Source organism: Stegodyphus dumicola, chromosome 7 (assembly GCF_044657685.1).
Source record: "Stegodyphus dumicola isolate Sdum_Otavi_A_Nest chromosome 7, ASM4465768v1".
In the NCBI taxonomy this organism is placed as follows: Eukaryota; Metazoa; Arthropoda; class Arachnida; order Araneae; family Eresidae; genus Stegodyphus; species Stegodyphus dumicola.
The window spans coordinates 34789344-34807008 of NC_140774.1; the positions used below are offsets into that span (position 1 = coordinate 34789344).

Here is a 17665-nt window from a genome sequence, read left to right on the forward strand (position 1 = left end):
TATTAAAGGATTAATTACAAGTTAACAATAAGAATACTTTTAATGTAAAATCTGAGCTTTATGTTTTTTGATAATTTCATTTATACTTGGTCGTAAAAATGACAATGCTACTCTCTATCGTCTTCTACATTTAACAGTCTCGATCTTTTCTTCGTTTTCGTGTTGGTTAATACTGACAATCCGAATTCACACAAATAAATTGTAGAAAACTGTAATAATATTTTTAAAGCCTTTTTGGCCATCATGAGATAATCGCATCTAATTTTAATCCAAAATGAATTAACTGATTCTTCCGAATATTTTAAAGTTAAATCTCGATTATTAGAAAGCGAAATCAGTTTCTCTTCGTTCATTCAGTTAATTCAATTTAAGTCACCTGGCATTGGAATTTGTCGAAGTTCGGTGTCTGGCAACTGAGGTGTCCGTCTTTCGTACCGTAACAAGCTAACAAGTTAGCTTCCATACCGTCAATAAATAAGCTGACCTAATCAAAACACAAATCACATTTTTTGACAAAATTTAAGATCTGAAATTATTTTTCTGCTTCAATTCAAGTAATTGATGATAGTTACATTGTATGTTCTACAACAGAATTTCGCAAACTATAGAGGCGTGTGACATAATATCACCAAATATGTTCCATCCTACTTTTAGATAAGAAGCACTTCTAATGTACACATTCGTGTAAATTAATTTGACGGATTTTTAAAACATACATTACTGTATTATCTTTCAACAATATCGAAATCAAGAAGTACACTAAAACGAAATTTTACTTGGTTTAAAAAGAAAAATGTTAACAATTATGCTTCTTTCTGCATATTAAACTGTGTGGTAACACGTGCACTTGAGTGTTTTCAATAACATTATAAAGAATATTATGAGGAGCATTCAAGTAATTTTCTACTTTAAAAGAGCATATTTTTTCTCTAATATTTGCATATTTTTATCAGTGTATATGTTCTAAAATGCGTCTTCCCTACTAGTATCGAAACCTATGTGACCTACTATACTATTAGCAAGAAGCCTTTCAAGACAAAGATCCTTGACTGGGAGAACAATTTCCTTTTAATAGGAAATCACCTGGTTTGGACTGACTTTACATTTTAAGGTTTTATTGTTTTTATTAATTTCACGTATAAAAGTTTGTAGAAGTTATTTTACTACATTCTTACTGTCCTGTCATTTACTGCACTGCAAATTCATTCATGTTAGATATCTAAAAAATATTTTCATAATTCATAGTCGTTTGTTTACAAATTTTTGAAGTTAATTGTTGAACATCATTTTTGGATATTTTGTGGTCAAACTGTGTGTATGTGCTTGTAATGTTTTTACTCATTATGTTAATTAATACAGAATTTAATTTGATATTGCTAAACGAGAAACATATTTATAATAGTAGAAAAAGTCATGTGAAAGCAAAAAAATACTGGAATGCTTACACCATACTAATGGTAGAAAGCAAATTTTGTGCAATAGAATTTTTCATGATGGAGGACGAAAATATATTGTGTAATCTGTATTGAATATTAAGGAATATTTAATCGTCAGAAATAGTTTTTAATGTGACTGTTAATTTGACAATGAAATACTTTTTGAAAATCTGTTTTACTTGTACCATTTTTATATTTATATATTTTTATGAATAAAACTCTGATACCTTATCGTAAGACTCAAAATTTAATGGCATTATTTAAATAGCATGAAATTTCACAACAGATGCTCATATTGACAGTGCTTAAATTGTGCCGGAGTCCACCGGAGCCACACTGAGAAGTACCGGAGCCCGGTTCCGGTACTTCTCAGCTTTTAAGATAAATTACAATTCTAGCCGGAGCGCACCGGAGCACTAACTAAGATGAGCTCCGGTACTTCTTTTTATAAAACTGAGCCACAATTTCAAGGGAAAAAAATTAGAATTCCTAACGTTTTAGTTTAACAATAAGCAGACGTTGCAATATTCTATTTCGCTAGAAATACGAACTCATGAGAACATGAGACGTTTAAATAAAGTCCCCTCACTCACATGCCCTTTAAGAAGGGCAATAAATTTGGGGGAGTTTGTTTAGGAACGCGTAAATTTTTCGCCATGCCATCGTATCTAGTGTATTGTTATCGATGGTTACAGTTAGTTATCTTCGCAGGAAGGAAAATATGTGTTTTTAAATGTGCGTTAAGTGACAGCCAGTACAATAAGAGTGAAATAAACTGCTCAAGCACGTCCTATAATGCATGCTCCTATGCTCAAGCATCGTCTTCCCACAGAATTCACTAATGTAACCAAATACAGGAGGCAAAAAGTCTAGCTAGCAACTTTACATTTATCCTTAGGAATCAGATTCAGGACTCATTTTACCCCTGACATACATCTGCTTGATGGCTATAATTATATCAGCAGAGAGCCGCGGTCCAAGAGAATGTTCTCTCTCACCAAGATTCCTCTCATTTTTTGTTTCCACCCACTCATACCCTCACGCCCTTATTCTGTTTCGCCATGTTTTTAGCATTGTCTGAATTTTCATCAGCTATACTTAAGGTGTATTTAATTTTTGTGATGATAAAAGAACTTTTCTCTTCCTACGATCAGAACTTAAATTGGTTTCTGTAATAAATCATAATTCTAGCCGGAGCGCACCGGAGCCCTAAATAAGAAGGCTGCGGCACTCCTTTTATGCAATTGAATAACAATTTCAGTAGAAATTTTACGTCGAAAATTTTATTTTTAGCAATAAAATTAAATTAAAAATCGCCTATTAAATTTTAATTTATTTCTTCGCATTTAATTTTAATTATTTAATTAATTTAATCTTTAATTATTTCAATAAATAATAATTAATCAATTATCTAATACTTATCAATTAAATTATAATTAATTATATAATCATTATTGATTAAATAACAATTAATAAACATTATTATCAATTTAATTAATAGCTATTTAATTAATCAACTATTTAATTTAAAAATTATTAATGAGTTTAATAGTCATTTTATTTATTTAGTTACTCTTGTTCTTCTTTACTGACGGTCTTCCATAGGGCTCCGGCATTTCTAAATTTAGAAATTAAGCCCTGCATATCGATCTGTTAGCTCTTTGAGGGGCAGGATAAGGCGGTTATTTTTTTCTGCAAAACTCTTGTTTTATTTACTATATCAGTGAAACAATGAAATTATTTGCGACAATTACACATATTTTGTCCAAGACGCGTGGAAAAAAAAAAAAAAAAAAAAAAAAAAAAAAACACTTCTGGTGTCAGTGACTACCGCCCACAGAACACATCCCAATAAATCAGTGACTATGATGCTCATGGAAACATGTTTTCTTTTTCAAGCAGAGTGCAACTTTGCATGTGCTGCATTCCCACATTGTTCTTACAGGCTTTTTCTTGGTGCTGCAAGGTGCACATTATCGTGATGTTGTCTTCGACGTCTGACGCTTATTCTCTTGGAAGACGAACTGCTGAATCAACTACTTGCTTATGTTTCTTTATTGCCATCTAGTGAGCTACAAGGGAACTTTAGAAACGGTCAGTCTTAAAAACCACTCACACGAGTGATAAGATATTTAATAGAAAAGGTGGTTACCTATTAAATTGAATTAAATTTCAATTTAATAGTTCAATTTCTATTAAATTGAATTGAATTTCAACTTTCTATTACGGTAACCACCGCCCTTCAAGGCGTTAACCGACTCATTAATAATAGGTTCAGTTACATGAATTTGTTCATACATGTTTGGGCACATGTCAGCTAAGACTTATAGAAGAATTTGGAAATAAGTAAGATTCAGCCAAAGCTGATCTGAGCTGAGCTAGACTTTGGTACTTCTCAATCTTTGAGTGAAATCGTAATTTTGGCTGGAATATATTACAGTTCCAACTAAGAACTCCAGTTCATTGTGTAAGAGAATCGCAATAGTAATAGAAAATTCTACTATTAATGCAATATTTTTCTCCCCCGAACTGATAATGATACTAGATACTGAATATATACATTGTCCGAAAAACACTGGATATATTACCGTGTCTCAAAATAATAAATTAGTGGGAAAATTCCAACAGCTTGTAACATTACCTTGTGATTATAATTAGTGGGTTTCTTTTCCCGTGGTTGGTTATTGACGAGCCACACCTTTTGATGCCAATACTTAGCAGTAGCAGATTGGCAGATTGACAAGAATGAGTTTTTCTTCTCTTGTAAGATAACGATGTGATACCGTAACTATTAACGAATTTTCATTTCCTGTAAATAAATTTGTTTTTATTATTCTAATGAAGAGTATTTTTCTTGCCCCAAATCATATGCATGGCTCATTCGAGTCTGTTTTAAAGAAAGGACATGATCGTAGTGTTTGCGTAACATATGGCATTCAGGACAAGATTTTTTTCTTAGTCACCACTTTCTCTTCTTTAAATCCCAAACCTTCTGGACTAATCTCCAGAGTATCAGCTACTCTATCGCATAATAATTCCAAAACGTTTGACTTCTTGGTTCCAAGTACAGAAGTTTCTGAACAATTGTGCTCCCAACCTCTGAAATCAAAATGTAGTTCGTCATAACTTCGGTTGCAAGCAGTGAAGTTACAGCATTATTTACATTTCTCCTATTCTGATATCCAGGAACTTTTCTCAGTAATATCCAGCCTAATTTAGTTTTCATGACAACTAAACCTCCTTTAAATTCTTATCCTTAAACCTCTAAAGAGTTTTCCTGCGACATCTGATTTAATTAATATTTCAGGAGGACTGGGATACTTTTGCATGTCACTTATAATAATATTAGAAAACTGAAGTACTTGAATCCGAGGTCCATAGCTAATTCGAGGGTGTCCCCCGAAAACATCGCGGAGAAAATAACGCAAGGTGAAAATGTCGCGGTACAAAACATCGTGAGGGAAAAGAAAGCAAAGACGAAACATCGCAGTTCCAAAACATCGTGGCACAATATATCGTGGTCGAAAATAAAATGGTTCAAAAACTTCGCAGTTTAAAAACGTCGTCGTCGAAAATGTCATGGTAAAAAATAAAGTACCGACAAATCATCACATGACGATAACATCGCACACATGCGTTTTCAGGTTTTAAAAGTTGCAAATGATGTCACCACAAACAATTTTTTGATCTGATGCTTCAAGATTACAAAGTTTGGACAATCAAGTAACGATAACAATAAAGAAAGTTTGCTTTGAACAGAAAAACTGAGACCTGATGCTTTCTCTAGTCTGATATAAATTTACTCTCGCCGACGAGAAATTTCCAGTACCTTCTATTTTTCGAAATTATTGGGAAGCATATACGGTTACAGTTACATACAAGGATCAATTAATTATTCAATTGCTGAACAGACTATAGTTATTCAGGAACCGGACGGAAATTTCATGCCAAAATCATCGGCAGCTTGGCAATATCTTGTCAATTTAGCGAGACAGCTAAATTGCTACCTCAATCTTAAATGGATTTGTCCCAGTAACATTAATTTTCCGGCAGAGCTTCACTCTCTCGAAGCCTTTCATGTTACATTATACAAGAGATAATCTCTTTTCACATGAAATTTCGCTATAGTTATTTGCACATATATAATATTCGTAATAATTTTATTCTCTTCTTCATACTAGAAGTAAATACCACTTTTAAAGCAAAGAAGATATTTATGGTTAAGACAAATTAAAAATTATGCTCACTTTTAAAAGTAAGTAGAGTATGTATTAAGTATCTTCAGAATTACTGTAAAAAATTCGTACGACTTTAGCTAAAATTATCAATATTTCAGGGGCACACTCTATATGTGCATGCCTATAAATTTAACACTGTTAATCACATAGTAAAAATTCTCATAACTATCTACTAGATCAGCGGTTTTCAACCTTTTGACTAACGCGTACTATCTAAACAAAAATTGAAAAACTTTTAGTACCATCACTACATTTTACAATGATTATTTTTCAGTTTTCCAATAGAAATATTAATATGTAGTATATATATATATATATACATTTGCACACACTATTGGCTATTTCTGTTAAATATGCACATATAAAAATATTAGATTAAAAATTGGTTACCATTTTAATTATCAAAATTTAAGTTATAACACTTTATTCTAAAATTCAGTACGGAGTTTGGGAGAGATAAATTTCTTTATGCTGTTCTTATTTCAATTAGATTTAACCGTAAACTAGGATGCACTTTTAATTTTGTTCTATCTTTATTTTTCAAATATAATATGGAAGAAAATCTTTGTTCACACAAATAGGTTGTAAAAAAGGCAATAAAAATTTAATAGCTTTATTCGAAATGTCTTTAGAGTCTTCTTTTCGGTTCAGCTAAAAGTTAAAAAGTGTGTTATTTTTTAAATCTTCAGTTAGGAAAATTCTATCAATTGTTCTTTTTCTTTACGAGATAAAATTTCAGGTACATTTGAACAAAATGGATTTCTAAACCGATTTTTTTTTTTTGCATAATCCTCGGCAAAATACACTTTGAAATTATCAATGGAAAACGATGATTTTTAATGTTGGACGATAATTATTCTTTTACTTTCAAATTATTTTCGGTTAGAAAACTTTCTAAAAGTGATAAAAAGCTTAAAATATTTTACTCCAATTCTTTTATTAGCTCGTGTTTTTTTATCATTGTTTATTATTTTGTCTCTGATGATAAACAAATGAACACTTTATCCTTGTAAGCTTAAATTTCACTCATTTAACTTTCCAAAATTATCAGCTAAATATGCTAAACGCGCCAACCATAATTAACTAAATAAACATTTTTGCAATTCAAATTTTTAATCGCCCACAAAAATTTGAATTTCTGCTCGAAGTTCAATAAAGACGATTTAAAACTTTGTTTCTGTATAACTTACCTTACTCCGGAATATAAGAAAAGCGTTTAATGTTCACTCTGCGTCTCTCGGCATAAAATCATATATATGTTTGAATTTAAAGCTGAGCTCTTAATAAAATTAACAATTTTCAGAGCGTGATTTAAATGAATTTTCAGGTTTTCTGGGATTGTCCTGGCTACTAAAGCTGCACAATGAATGGAGCAGTGAGGAGATTTAGTTTCAGGGGCTACTTTTTCTATTTGAAAAATAAAACTGGATACTGCATACAGTAATGCACTTATTCCAAAGAATATCATTCTCATCACAATTAAATACTCTTCGGCAATTCCTTTATCTTCTTCGAAACGTATGTAAACTAATAATTGAACAAGTTTCGTTATATCAGTGCTTTCATCCAATTGCAATGCGAAATACTCAATATGTTTTATTTTTTGAATAAGTGCTTCTTTTATGGAATTTGACATTTAATGAATCCGTCGACTTAATGTATCATTTGATAACGGAATATTATAAAGTTCATTAGCCGCTATTTCGTTGAATAAAGTTAAAACCATATCTTTAGCTGCTGGCAATATAAGGTTTTCTCCAATAGTGTCAGCCTGCCCAGTCTTGGCAATCTTTAGGTTTACTAGGTAACTAGCTTCCGAAGTTTTGCACTTAAAGTAACAAAACCTTTCTTTACTTGTTTACTATTTTTGAACTCCAATAAATTTCCCTTAAAATATTCTTCAAATTTATCCTTTAAATTGGCATGCTTACATTCAAGATGTCTTTTAAAAAAGATGGTTTCATACTTTGATTGAATAATAGTTCACCGCAAAGAACAAATTGAGGTTGAGGGTCCATTTTATCTCTATTCCAAGTAAACCCAAATGATAAATAACTTTCATTATATTTTCTGTAAACAATATGTCTTTTCTTTTCAATATTCTTTGTGCTAGTAGATTATCCTGGATCTACCACCTGTGAATCGTAACATTTCCGCTTAGTCAATTCTAGCCACTTTTCCGTTTTGAAAATCTAGGTTTGTTTTATTATTTTTTCACAAATATTTAAATGCATAATATATTATGAGTTCTTCAAAAACAAACGACGATATTCTCAAATGGCGTAGAAAAACAAGAAACACAAAGGAAAAAGAGGGCAAAATACCTGCTGTTAAACACAAGCACATCGACGTAAAAATGAGCCCGGAAATGGTGGCAAAATAAAGCGTAGATATGCTAATAAATTGATCAGCTTTAAAGAATTAATGACATTTTATTATCTTTTCTATAGGAACTTATTTTTACTTCCAGTTAAAGACAACATTCATTTCTATTACTACTTTTAAAAACACCATTTATGGCAAATTTTGTTATGTCTGTGGCTAAAAGAATATTTGTGAAAATAAAAAATAATAAAAAAAAAAAAACCGGTTATTTTGCTAAAGTCTGTGACCTTGAACAAAGCTCGCATAAATTTACGAGTGTTAGAGGAAAAGCTTAAACAGGATTTTGGGGTTTCTGATTTTTGAATTTAAGAGTTGAAAATACTTTCTTTTCATGCTACAAGTGTACGTGTTTGGTGGTCGTGTGTGCTTAATGCATGATATAATTAAAGAAAATAAGAGTAGACAATCTCCTATAACAAAAGAATATATTAAGTACTAAATTACAATTTAAATTACATTGAAGAGATCAACACTGAGCTCGGAACACAGTTCATGCTACCTTCGCGTACCGTTGTGTGTCGAGAAGTCTGAGTGAGTAAAGATGTCGCTTTGCTGCTCCGATTAAGAACTGGATTTTACACGTGGCGCCATCTCATGAATAGAAGTTGAAGTATCTGTCGGAACGCCACAGTACTCCCCCCCAAGTACCATCGGTACGTTATAAGTACTTTGGGTTAAATTTAACCTTTCTTCCAGATCTGGTAGTTTTAGGTTGCTCTTTAACGGGATGTAAGCTTTCTTCCGGGAGTGATGTTGATGAGGAAGTTGTTGGATCTTGCATTAGAAATGCTGGTTTGAGACGATCGATTCCAATCACTGATTGTTTGCCATTGCAGATGATGGTGAAATGTTTCGGTGTTCGTTTGACAACTTTGAATGGACCATCATATGAAGGTGTTAAAGTTGGCTTAATTGCATCGTTGCGCACGAATACGTGCGAAGATGTCTCAAGCGCAGGATGTACAAAATAGCTTGGCTGGTTATGCGAAGATGCTGGAGTTGGCGAGATATTGCTCATGGTCTCACGTAAACGTTGAAGGAATGTTGGAGGGTCGATAACTGGAGTAGATTCTGGGTGAAAGAATTCACCTGGCAGACGGAGGGTTGCACCATATAACATTTCAGCACAAGTGCTACCAATGTCTTCTTTGAATGCTGTGCGAAGACCAAGCAAGACTAGGGGTAAGGCTTCTGTCCAGTGTGTGCTACTGTGGCACTTCAGACCTTGTTTGAGAGATCGGTGAAAGCGTTCCACCATCCCATTTCCAGATGGATGGTATGGTGTTGTGCGAATATGGCGAATGCCAAGAAGAGAGGTGAGGGATGCGAACAAGTGACATTGAAATTGTCGGCCTTGGTCAGTAGCGAGGGTGGTAGGCATGCCAAATCTTGAAAGCCACTGGGAGATGAATGCTCGAGCTACAGTTTCAGCGGATATATTTTCAATAGGAATGGCTTCAGGCCATCTTGTGTACCGATCAACACAAGTGAGGAGGTAAGTAACCATTTGAAGGAGGCAATGGGCCAACCAAGTCTAAGTGCACATGATCAAAGCGTCTTGCTGGAAGGTTAAATTGTTGAATGGGGCTGTGAGTGTGACGGGATACTTTACACCGTTGACATCTAATACATGAACGAGTCCATTCTGTGATGTCTTGATTCATTGCTGGCCAGACAAATCTGTCTGCGATCAGCTTTTTGGTGGCACGGATTCCAGGATGTGCCAAATTGTGCAAGGCATTAAACACTTCACGTCTAAAATTGACTGGAATATAGGGACGTATTCTATTGTTCTTTATGTCACAGTAAATTTTAAGCGTTGGATCAATGTGCAGCGGTTGTAACTGAAGGGAGGTTTGTGGATTTGAGATTAGGTTCTTGAGTTCCTCATCATGCAATTGAGCTTTTGCAATTTCAGAGAAATCTGGGGTAGTGAGGTTGATATTGTTTACCCGAGACAAGGCATCAGCGACACAATTATCAGTACCAGAGACATATCTGATATCTGTACTAAACTGGGCGATGAAATCCAGATGTCGAAGCTGACGAGGAGAACATGAGTCAGAGTTTTTTCTAAAAGCGAAGGTCGATGATCGGTGAAAATGATGAAGTCGTGTCCTTCCAAGTTGTGCCGGAAGTATTTAGCAGCACAGTACACATCAAGTAGCTCTCTGTCATATGTGCTGTATTTCCTTTCTGCAGTAGTGAGTTTTCTGGAAAAGAATGCCATTGGGGAAAGTCCTTTAGTGGTATGGGCTTGAAGCACTGCTCCTATGGCCGTGTCAGATGCATCTACCATTATAGAGAGCTGATCACTAGCTGAGTGATAAGAAAGTGTGGCTGCATTTGCCAGATCGTGTTTGCATTGCACGAATGCTGCAGATGCAGATTCAGTCCAAGGGACAGCTCGTTGATCGTTTTTTTTTGCTATTCTTCAGAAACTCATGTAGGCAGGCTTGTGTTTTTGCGGCATTTGGCAGAAAGCGTCGGTAGAAATTTAACATTGCTAGAAAACGCTTCAGTTCAGAGATGGTTTTGGGCTGAGGTAGGTCGTTAATTGCTTTGACTCTTTCCGATAAATGTTTAACTCCGTTCTGGGTGATAAGACATCCAAGAAAGGAAACTGAGGGTTGACCAAGTACACATTTGGATGGATTTAGTTTTAATCCATGATCTTTAAGGCGAGTGAAAATCTGACGCAGATGTTGAAAATGTTCTTCCGCATCTATAGATGCAACCAGGATATCATCAAAATATGGAATGCAGAAATCGAGGCCAGACAGTACTTGGTGTATGAAACGCTGAAATGTTTGGCCAGCATTGCGAAGGCCAAATGGCATATATAAGTACTCAAAGAGACCAAATGGTGTAGTCACTGCGGTCTTGGGCACATCTTCAGCATGCACTGGGATCTGATGATATGCTCTGGCAAGATCGAGGGTAGAAAATATACTTGTTCCATGAAAAAGATGGGTACAGTCTTGGATATGTGGGACTGGATATCTGTCAGAGACTGTGACTAAGTCGACGATAATCTCCACAAGGCCGCCAATCACCATTAGACTTTTTAACCATGTGAAGTGGACTGGCCCATGGACTTTTAGATGGGCAAATAGTTCCTTGTGCTAGCATGAATTCAAATTCTTTGCGAGCAGCTTTTAGCATCTCTGGAGAAAGACGACGAGGCTTGGAAAATACAGGTGGGCCATGTGTTTCAATGTGATGATACACTTCTGGCTGATGAGTATGCTGCCCTGATTTGGATGGGTTTAAAATGTCAGGGAATTCTGCTAATAACCGATGAAACCGTGTGCTGCCCGATAAAACACTTATGTTGGTAGGTACGTTTGATACGTGAGAAGCTTGGCCCTGTGATGTCAGCTGAGTTGTAGCATCAATTAAGCAATTATTCTTGACATCCACTAGAAGGTGGAAATGTGTCAAGAAGTCGACACCAATAATTGCTTGAGTTACATCAGCAATAATAAAAGGCCAGTTGAAAGTCCGGCGCAAGTTTAAATCAAGTGTCAATAGTTTGGTGCCGTAGGTTGCAATTTGGGTACCATTGGCTGCATACAGTACAAGTTTATTAAGTTGGTGAGCATTTGTTTTAGTTCTCGGGAGCACTGATATGTCAGCTCCAGTATCTACTAGAAAACATAACTGAGTTGAACGATCAGCCAGTACTATTCTGTCGATGTGGCGGACATTCTGTTGGCCAGCAGAAGACCGTCCATTTAGTTTCCCGCTTGTTCAAAAGTGCATGGAGGGGCACACTTGCGAGCTTGCGCGCCAAAATTCATATGATAAAAACATATGCCACTTGTGGGTTCTTTGTACTGCGTTCGAGTATTATGACGAGATTGACTCCTGCTTCGGGCACGAAATTTATTACGTGGGCCCTGATTTGATCGATTGTATCTCCGTGAAGCATGAAGACTTGTAGAGAGTTCAGATACTTTTTTGGTCAATTCAGCCACTTGTTGTTCGAGGGATGAACTGGAAGGTGCAGCATTAGCAGCACTGACATAAGCTGGAGTAACAAGTTCATTAATTTTGTCAGCCATTGCTGCTAAACGGGTTAGATCTTCATTGGAAGCAGCAAGAATTATTTGTATGTTATTAGGGAGACGCGAAAGCCATAGTGACTTCAACAAGTCGTCACTAAAACGGCTTCCTGCCAGATCACGCATTCCTGACAGCAAGTATGAAGGTCGCTGATCTCCAAGTTCAAGTCCTTGTAGTAAAGTACGTATTTTTGAAGATTCACTTTCTGAATAGATTTCAATGAGCCGCTGTTTCAGTTTGGAGTATTTATCACAATCAGGTGGTTTGAGAATTAAGTCATGCACTGAATTCAGAATATCAGACTCAATTGCTGCAACTACATGGTTGAATTTTGTAGAATCCTCACTAACGCGAGCGATAGAAAATTGTGCTTCGATCTGAGCGAACCACAATGAAGGATTATTTTTCCAGAAAGGCGGTGGCTTCACCGCAACGCGTGTGATTTGTGGCTCTGGTGGAATATCGTCGGGCATGCTGATAGATAATTTTCACTTTAAATAATAAACACTTAACAGCACAAATATTGTAGCATGAAGATACACTATTGATATTTTACCATGATAACAATAAATATGTTAACCATGCAGAAAAAATTTACGTAACGATACACACACAAATAAGACAGGGTCAGCAATTACACACACAAATAATATTTTACCGAAATGCATTTGAAAAGAAAACCTTATTTGAGAAAAAAAAATGATGCGTTCATTTTGTATTGCGCACACACAAAATCCCCACTTCACACTGCTAAGGCACTTTCGAAGGAAAAAGGAAATCACTCCTGTAGCACGTGGGAAAGAAATTCACTACTTTCGAACACTGAGGGAAGAATTTTGCCGTAGCACGTTGCAGAAAAATTTCTGATGTAGCACATTTAGCGAAAATCACTATTGTATTACATTTGTCATTGAATGATCGAAGAATTATTGCACGACTGGCGAAGTCAGCGGAACGGAACAGATCACATTGATGATTTGCTGAAGCTCCTTGCGATGATATGCACGACTTTGAAAAAACACAAGCAATATATATCAATACTTCTAGAAATAATTGAAGGGGTACGTTGTAGCATACGTTTAATGTCCATATTCGTTGTTATTTTTAGTCAGTTCTTCAGAATGCCTTGGATGCACGTGGCTTAGGGTCGTTGAAAATCCATTCTCAGTAGCGTGCTCAGTCAAAAGGTCACCACTTTTGGTGGTCGTGTGTGCTTAATGCATGATATAATTAAAGAAAATAAGAGTAGACAATCCCCTATAACAAAAGAATATATTAAGTACTAAATTACAATTTAAATTACATTGAAGAGATCAACACTGAGCTCGGAACACAGTTCATGCTGCCTTTGCGTACCGTTGTGTGTCGAGAAGTCTGAGTGAGTAAAGATGTCGCTTTGCTGCTCCGATTAAGAACTGGATTTTACACGTGGTGCCATCTCATGAATAGAAGTTGAAGTATCTGTCGGAACGCCACACGTGTACTACCGGTTGAGAACCGCTACACTAGATCATAGATTCAAAGTTCATTTCAGAACAAAATAAAAGTTGGTAATGCAATGTTTTCTCTCTTTCTGACCCTCTCCATCACAGAATGTGCATACTATTGAGAATGTATTGGCAATGGTAGACAAAATATTTTTACACATGTGAAAAGAAATTCTCCTTTCCCCTCCTCTTTCCTACAGTTGGGGAGAATAACGCAAGAGCGAGTAGTTATTGTAAGCCATAAAATTTAAAGCAACTTATTATTTATTACTTCTTTGTATGAAGTAAAAGGTAGTATTGTAATCGCGAAATATTTCGGGTATCGTATTTCAACAAACGTACCCATCTGAACGATGTTTTTGCGTGACATCTATACGCACGAACAGAATAAAAGACTTTTTCCCCAAACAGATTGTAAAACGATTTAAAATGGATTAAAATGAGATTTTGTTCGTGACAGCTGTACCGTACGTATCATGTATAATTCAAAAACGAGTGGCCATAGAACAAGGTTCGTTTCTATATGGGACTGCTCTAACATACAGTTTTGCACCTCCCTTTTTGGTTGCAATCGGCCGCACCAAATATATACTCCGAAGAGCCATTACATTATGACTACCGTTTTAATAACATGTAAGACCACATTTAACCTTCAAAACTGCCAGCACGGCATTGATTCCACAAGGTGCTGACAGGTAGTGTCTGAGGTATCTTGTACCGAGCGCTCACCAGCTGGTCCTGCACATTGCGAGGGGGTAGCGTGGCAGCACGAGTTTGGTTTTCCAAGATGGACCACAAGTGCTCTATTGGATTAATGTCAGGTGAATTTGGAGGTTAAGACATGACTTGAAAGTCACTGGAATGTTTCTCGAACCACTCTCGACCTATATGACATGGTGCATTATTCTCTTGGTAAACACAATTCCCCCCGGAAATATTATTGTCATAAATGGGTGAACCTGGTCTGAAACGATGTTTACGTAGCGCACAGATGTCAGGGATTGTTCTATGGGAATTATAGGTACTAATGTGCTCCATGAAAACATTTGCCCACACAATAATACCCCTGCCACCGGCTTGTCTCCGTTAAACTGTGCATCCGGGAGCCAGCGTTTTGTCTGAAAATCGGTGTATTAGCACAAGCCTGTCGATGTGATGGACCAGAAAACTTAATTTGGCGGACCATACAACTTTCTTCCATTCTTTTAACTCTTTCGCATCGAGAGAGGGCAAAATCTCAATTCCCCAAACATCGAAAACGCCCGTATCTAAGAATTTCTCCTGGAATGTTTTTCCTTCCCCCATGACAAGTTGAATACTACAGCGCTAACAATAGCCTTACTTAAGTAAAGCGAGAACTTCTTTCTTCGACGCTTTGACACTGTGTGAAGTTCTCCCTTGGGACGGGATTGCAACTTCGGGCATCAAAAGCTAAACACTGACAGTAAACAAAGGAAAGGAAGGAACAAAGGAAACAAGGAAACTACTTTTAGTAGCTTCAAAAGAATGATTGCCACGTGATTTAACAACACCTGAAAGCAATGAGTAATGCAGTAAGTAACGTGATGGGGAAAAGCACTGGGTAGGAAATTATTCAGGCGTTTCGGGCGTCCAGCCGATGTCTGAATGTTTGGGGCGACTTCGATGCGAAAGAGTTAATGTCCAATTACGATGTTTCTGGGCCCGTTGTAGACGCAGCTGGCGATGACGTGCTCTCAATGCAAGATATGCTTCGGCCTCCGGCTTCGTAGGCTCATACGGAGCAATACACGCCGCACAGTGCGTTTTGAAACACTCTCTGTGTCGCCACTATTGTAGCTAGTGATTATTTCGGCTGTTGTAGCTCTTCGATAATGGCGAAAATTGCGTAGCATTTTCCGCTATCCTCTGGCGTCAACGCGCCGTCGACGACACACTGCTGCCCGGTGACTTGTCGTTTCACCATCCATACACCACTTTCGATATGTGCTCACAATTGCATGTGAACAGCCGTGACGTTAACTCAACGCGCCGTTTTTGATAATGATTTGACCTTTATCGAAAACTTTCAGGAGAGACAGAGTATACCTGGGCAATGGAAAATCACTTAGTAATGCATGGTCAGAAATGCTTTCCTGGTGCGGTAGTGATGACAAAAACACAAGGAAGAATGGACGCGAACAGGCTGAGGAAACATGTTTATTATGCTTAGTGCAGTAGAAACCAAGAAATGAAAAACAAAAGCTGACAACTGTCATCAAAGGAAAAACTTTTAAGACATCGAAATTACGACGCCAGACCATGATGCAAGCCTTATATATCCGGCGCATGGAAGACCTGTTGTTCTGGAAAGTACCTAGCATATCGTGGATTTCCCCAGCAGCTGCCACGATGCGTGAAATAAGTTCCTGAACGTAATGTTAATGGAGATTTCGCACACCAGTGTCTTGACGTATCCCCGAAAAAAGAAGTCAGTGCAAATGAGGTGTTTTGTATTAGTGAAAAAAACTGTCGTTAGTCTGCCGGTGACAGAGGAGAATGTTGACGAGCATCGCATGTGCATTTGAAGCGGCGCTGAATCGTCTATGAGAAACTTTCTTTTTTATTTGTTTAATTTCTTTCTAGATTTATTATAGTTTGAATAGAACATGTGGCTTCTTCAGATGATACAATTTTTCTGCTTTCTGAGTTACAAAAAAAGATGTAAATGAGCGTAGCGCCAGAGTGTCGCTATGGCAAATAAATATAGTGAAATTTAAAGAGTAAGCAAGGCTGTTAATGTATGCAAAAGTTTTAAATTCCCAACATTTTACCTGCACTGAGCATAATAAACACGCTTTTTCACCCTGTTCGTGTTCATCCTTTCTTAAGTTTTGTGCCGTCACAACTGTGTTAGGAAAGCGTTACCGACGATGCATTACTGTATTTTCCATCGTTTAGGTGTACTCTGTCGTTACTGAGAATTTGTAATTGAATTGCTGAAAACACCTTGTATATACAGTATCACAAAAAATTTTTAACAAAAATATCCAGTATTATTTCTGTGCAATATGCTGTTAAAAATTAATATGTATATATAAATACGCTTTTTATTTTGGTATGTTTGAACACCTAGCAAGCATCGAACCACATTCTTATATGTTGGTAAATTGTGCATTTTTTGCTTTGAAAGTGATTGAATTATGTTGCTTTATGTTCCAGTTAAGGTTTTTATACCTTCAGTTAACCTGCATACAATAATTGTAGAATTATCAACAATTTAAAAGTTTAAGTATCTAAGCCAAACATGGCTGCCATTTGTCTACATTTGAAACCTTTAGTAAAATAGTGATATAAGTCAGTTGGTGCACCAACTTCAAGTCTTTTAAGTTAACTTACAATTTTGTCTTCCTGCTCGCTGGCTGAATTGCTTGTTTTGGCAATTTTAATTGTAATAATTTTTTTAAAACTGTTTTTAACTGTATTTGATGTTCTAAGTTTCTCTGTATTTTACAATTTTTAAACAAAAGTTTGAGTTTTTATGCACTTTTGCCTTGCCACTAAGCGAGAACTGAATTGATTGAATTAGAAATATACCTCAAAAGATTTTCGAGAAAATAAGTTTAAATGAAGTGCAGCAAATATTTAAATACCTCTAAAGAATTTCGAGGAAATAAGTTAAAATGAAATGCAACAAAAATTAAATAGGCCGTACAAGGAAGTTGTGGTGTCCACATCAGGTATTTTTTAATGGCTTATAGACTTACTTCTGAGTTGCTTCCAAAGTTTCATATGATAAGCATGTTGCCAAGATACTCATGTCGCCTAATTACCGTATTTACTCGCGTAATGGCCGCACTTTTTTTTTTGTCAATTTTTCATTGTGAAAGTCTTGGTGCGACTACTATGCGGGGAAATCTAGTACACAATACTGTACACTTTTGGCGATTTTTTTCCTGCTTCAAAACAGGGTTGTGACTATTACGTGAGTAAATACGGTAAGTTATGGAACAAAGCATTTCTGTTTTAAGAACTTCAAATTATAATTACAAACATTTATAAAAAATGATTTCTAAACTTTGATACATTGATT

At 36.1% G+C, this 17665-nt stretch overlaps 1 protein-coding gene across 2 annotated transcripts in view; it reads left to right on the top strand.

Annotated features, from left to right (window-relative positions):
- The window catches only part of LOC118188976 (histone-lysine N-methyltransferase set-18-like), a 94837-nt gene extending 93169 nt beyond the window's left edge, over positions 1-1668 (top strand). For both annotated transcript variants that reach the window (XR_015041965.1, XM_035359505.2), the window contains one exon: positions 987-1668. Coding sequence is in view for 1 of the 2 variants with exons in the window: in XM_035359505.2 (XP_035215396.2) it covers positions 987-1019 (33 nt within the window). In the remaining variant the exon portion in view is untranslated. The remainder of the gene's footprint in view (positions 1-986) is intronic.
- Positions 1669-17665: the final 15997 nt, after the last annotated feature.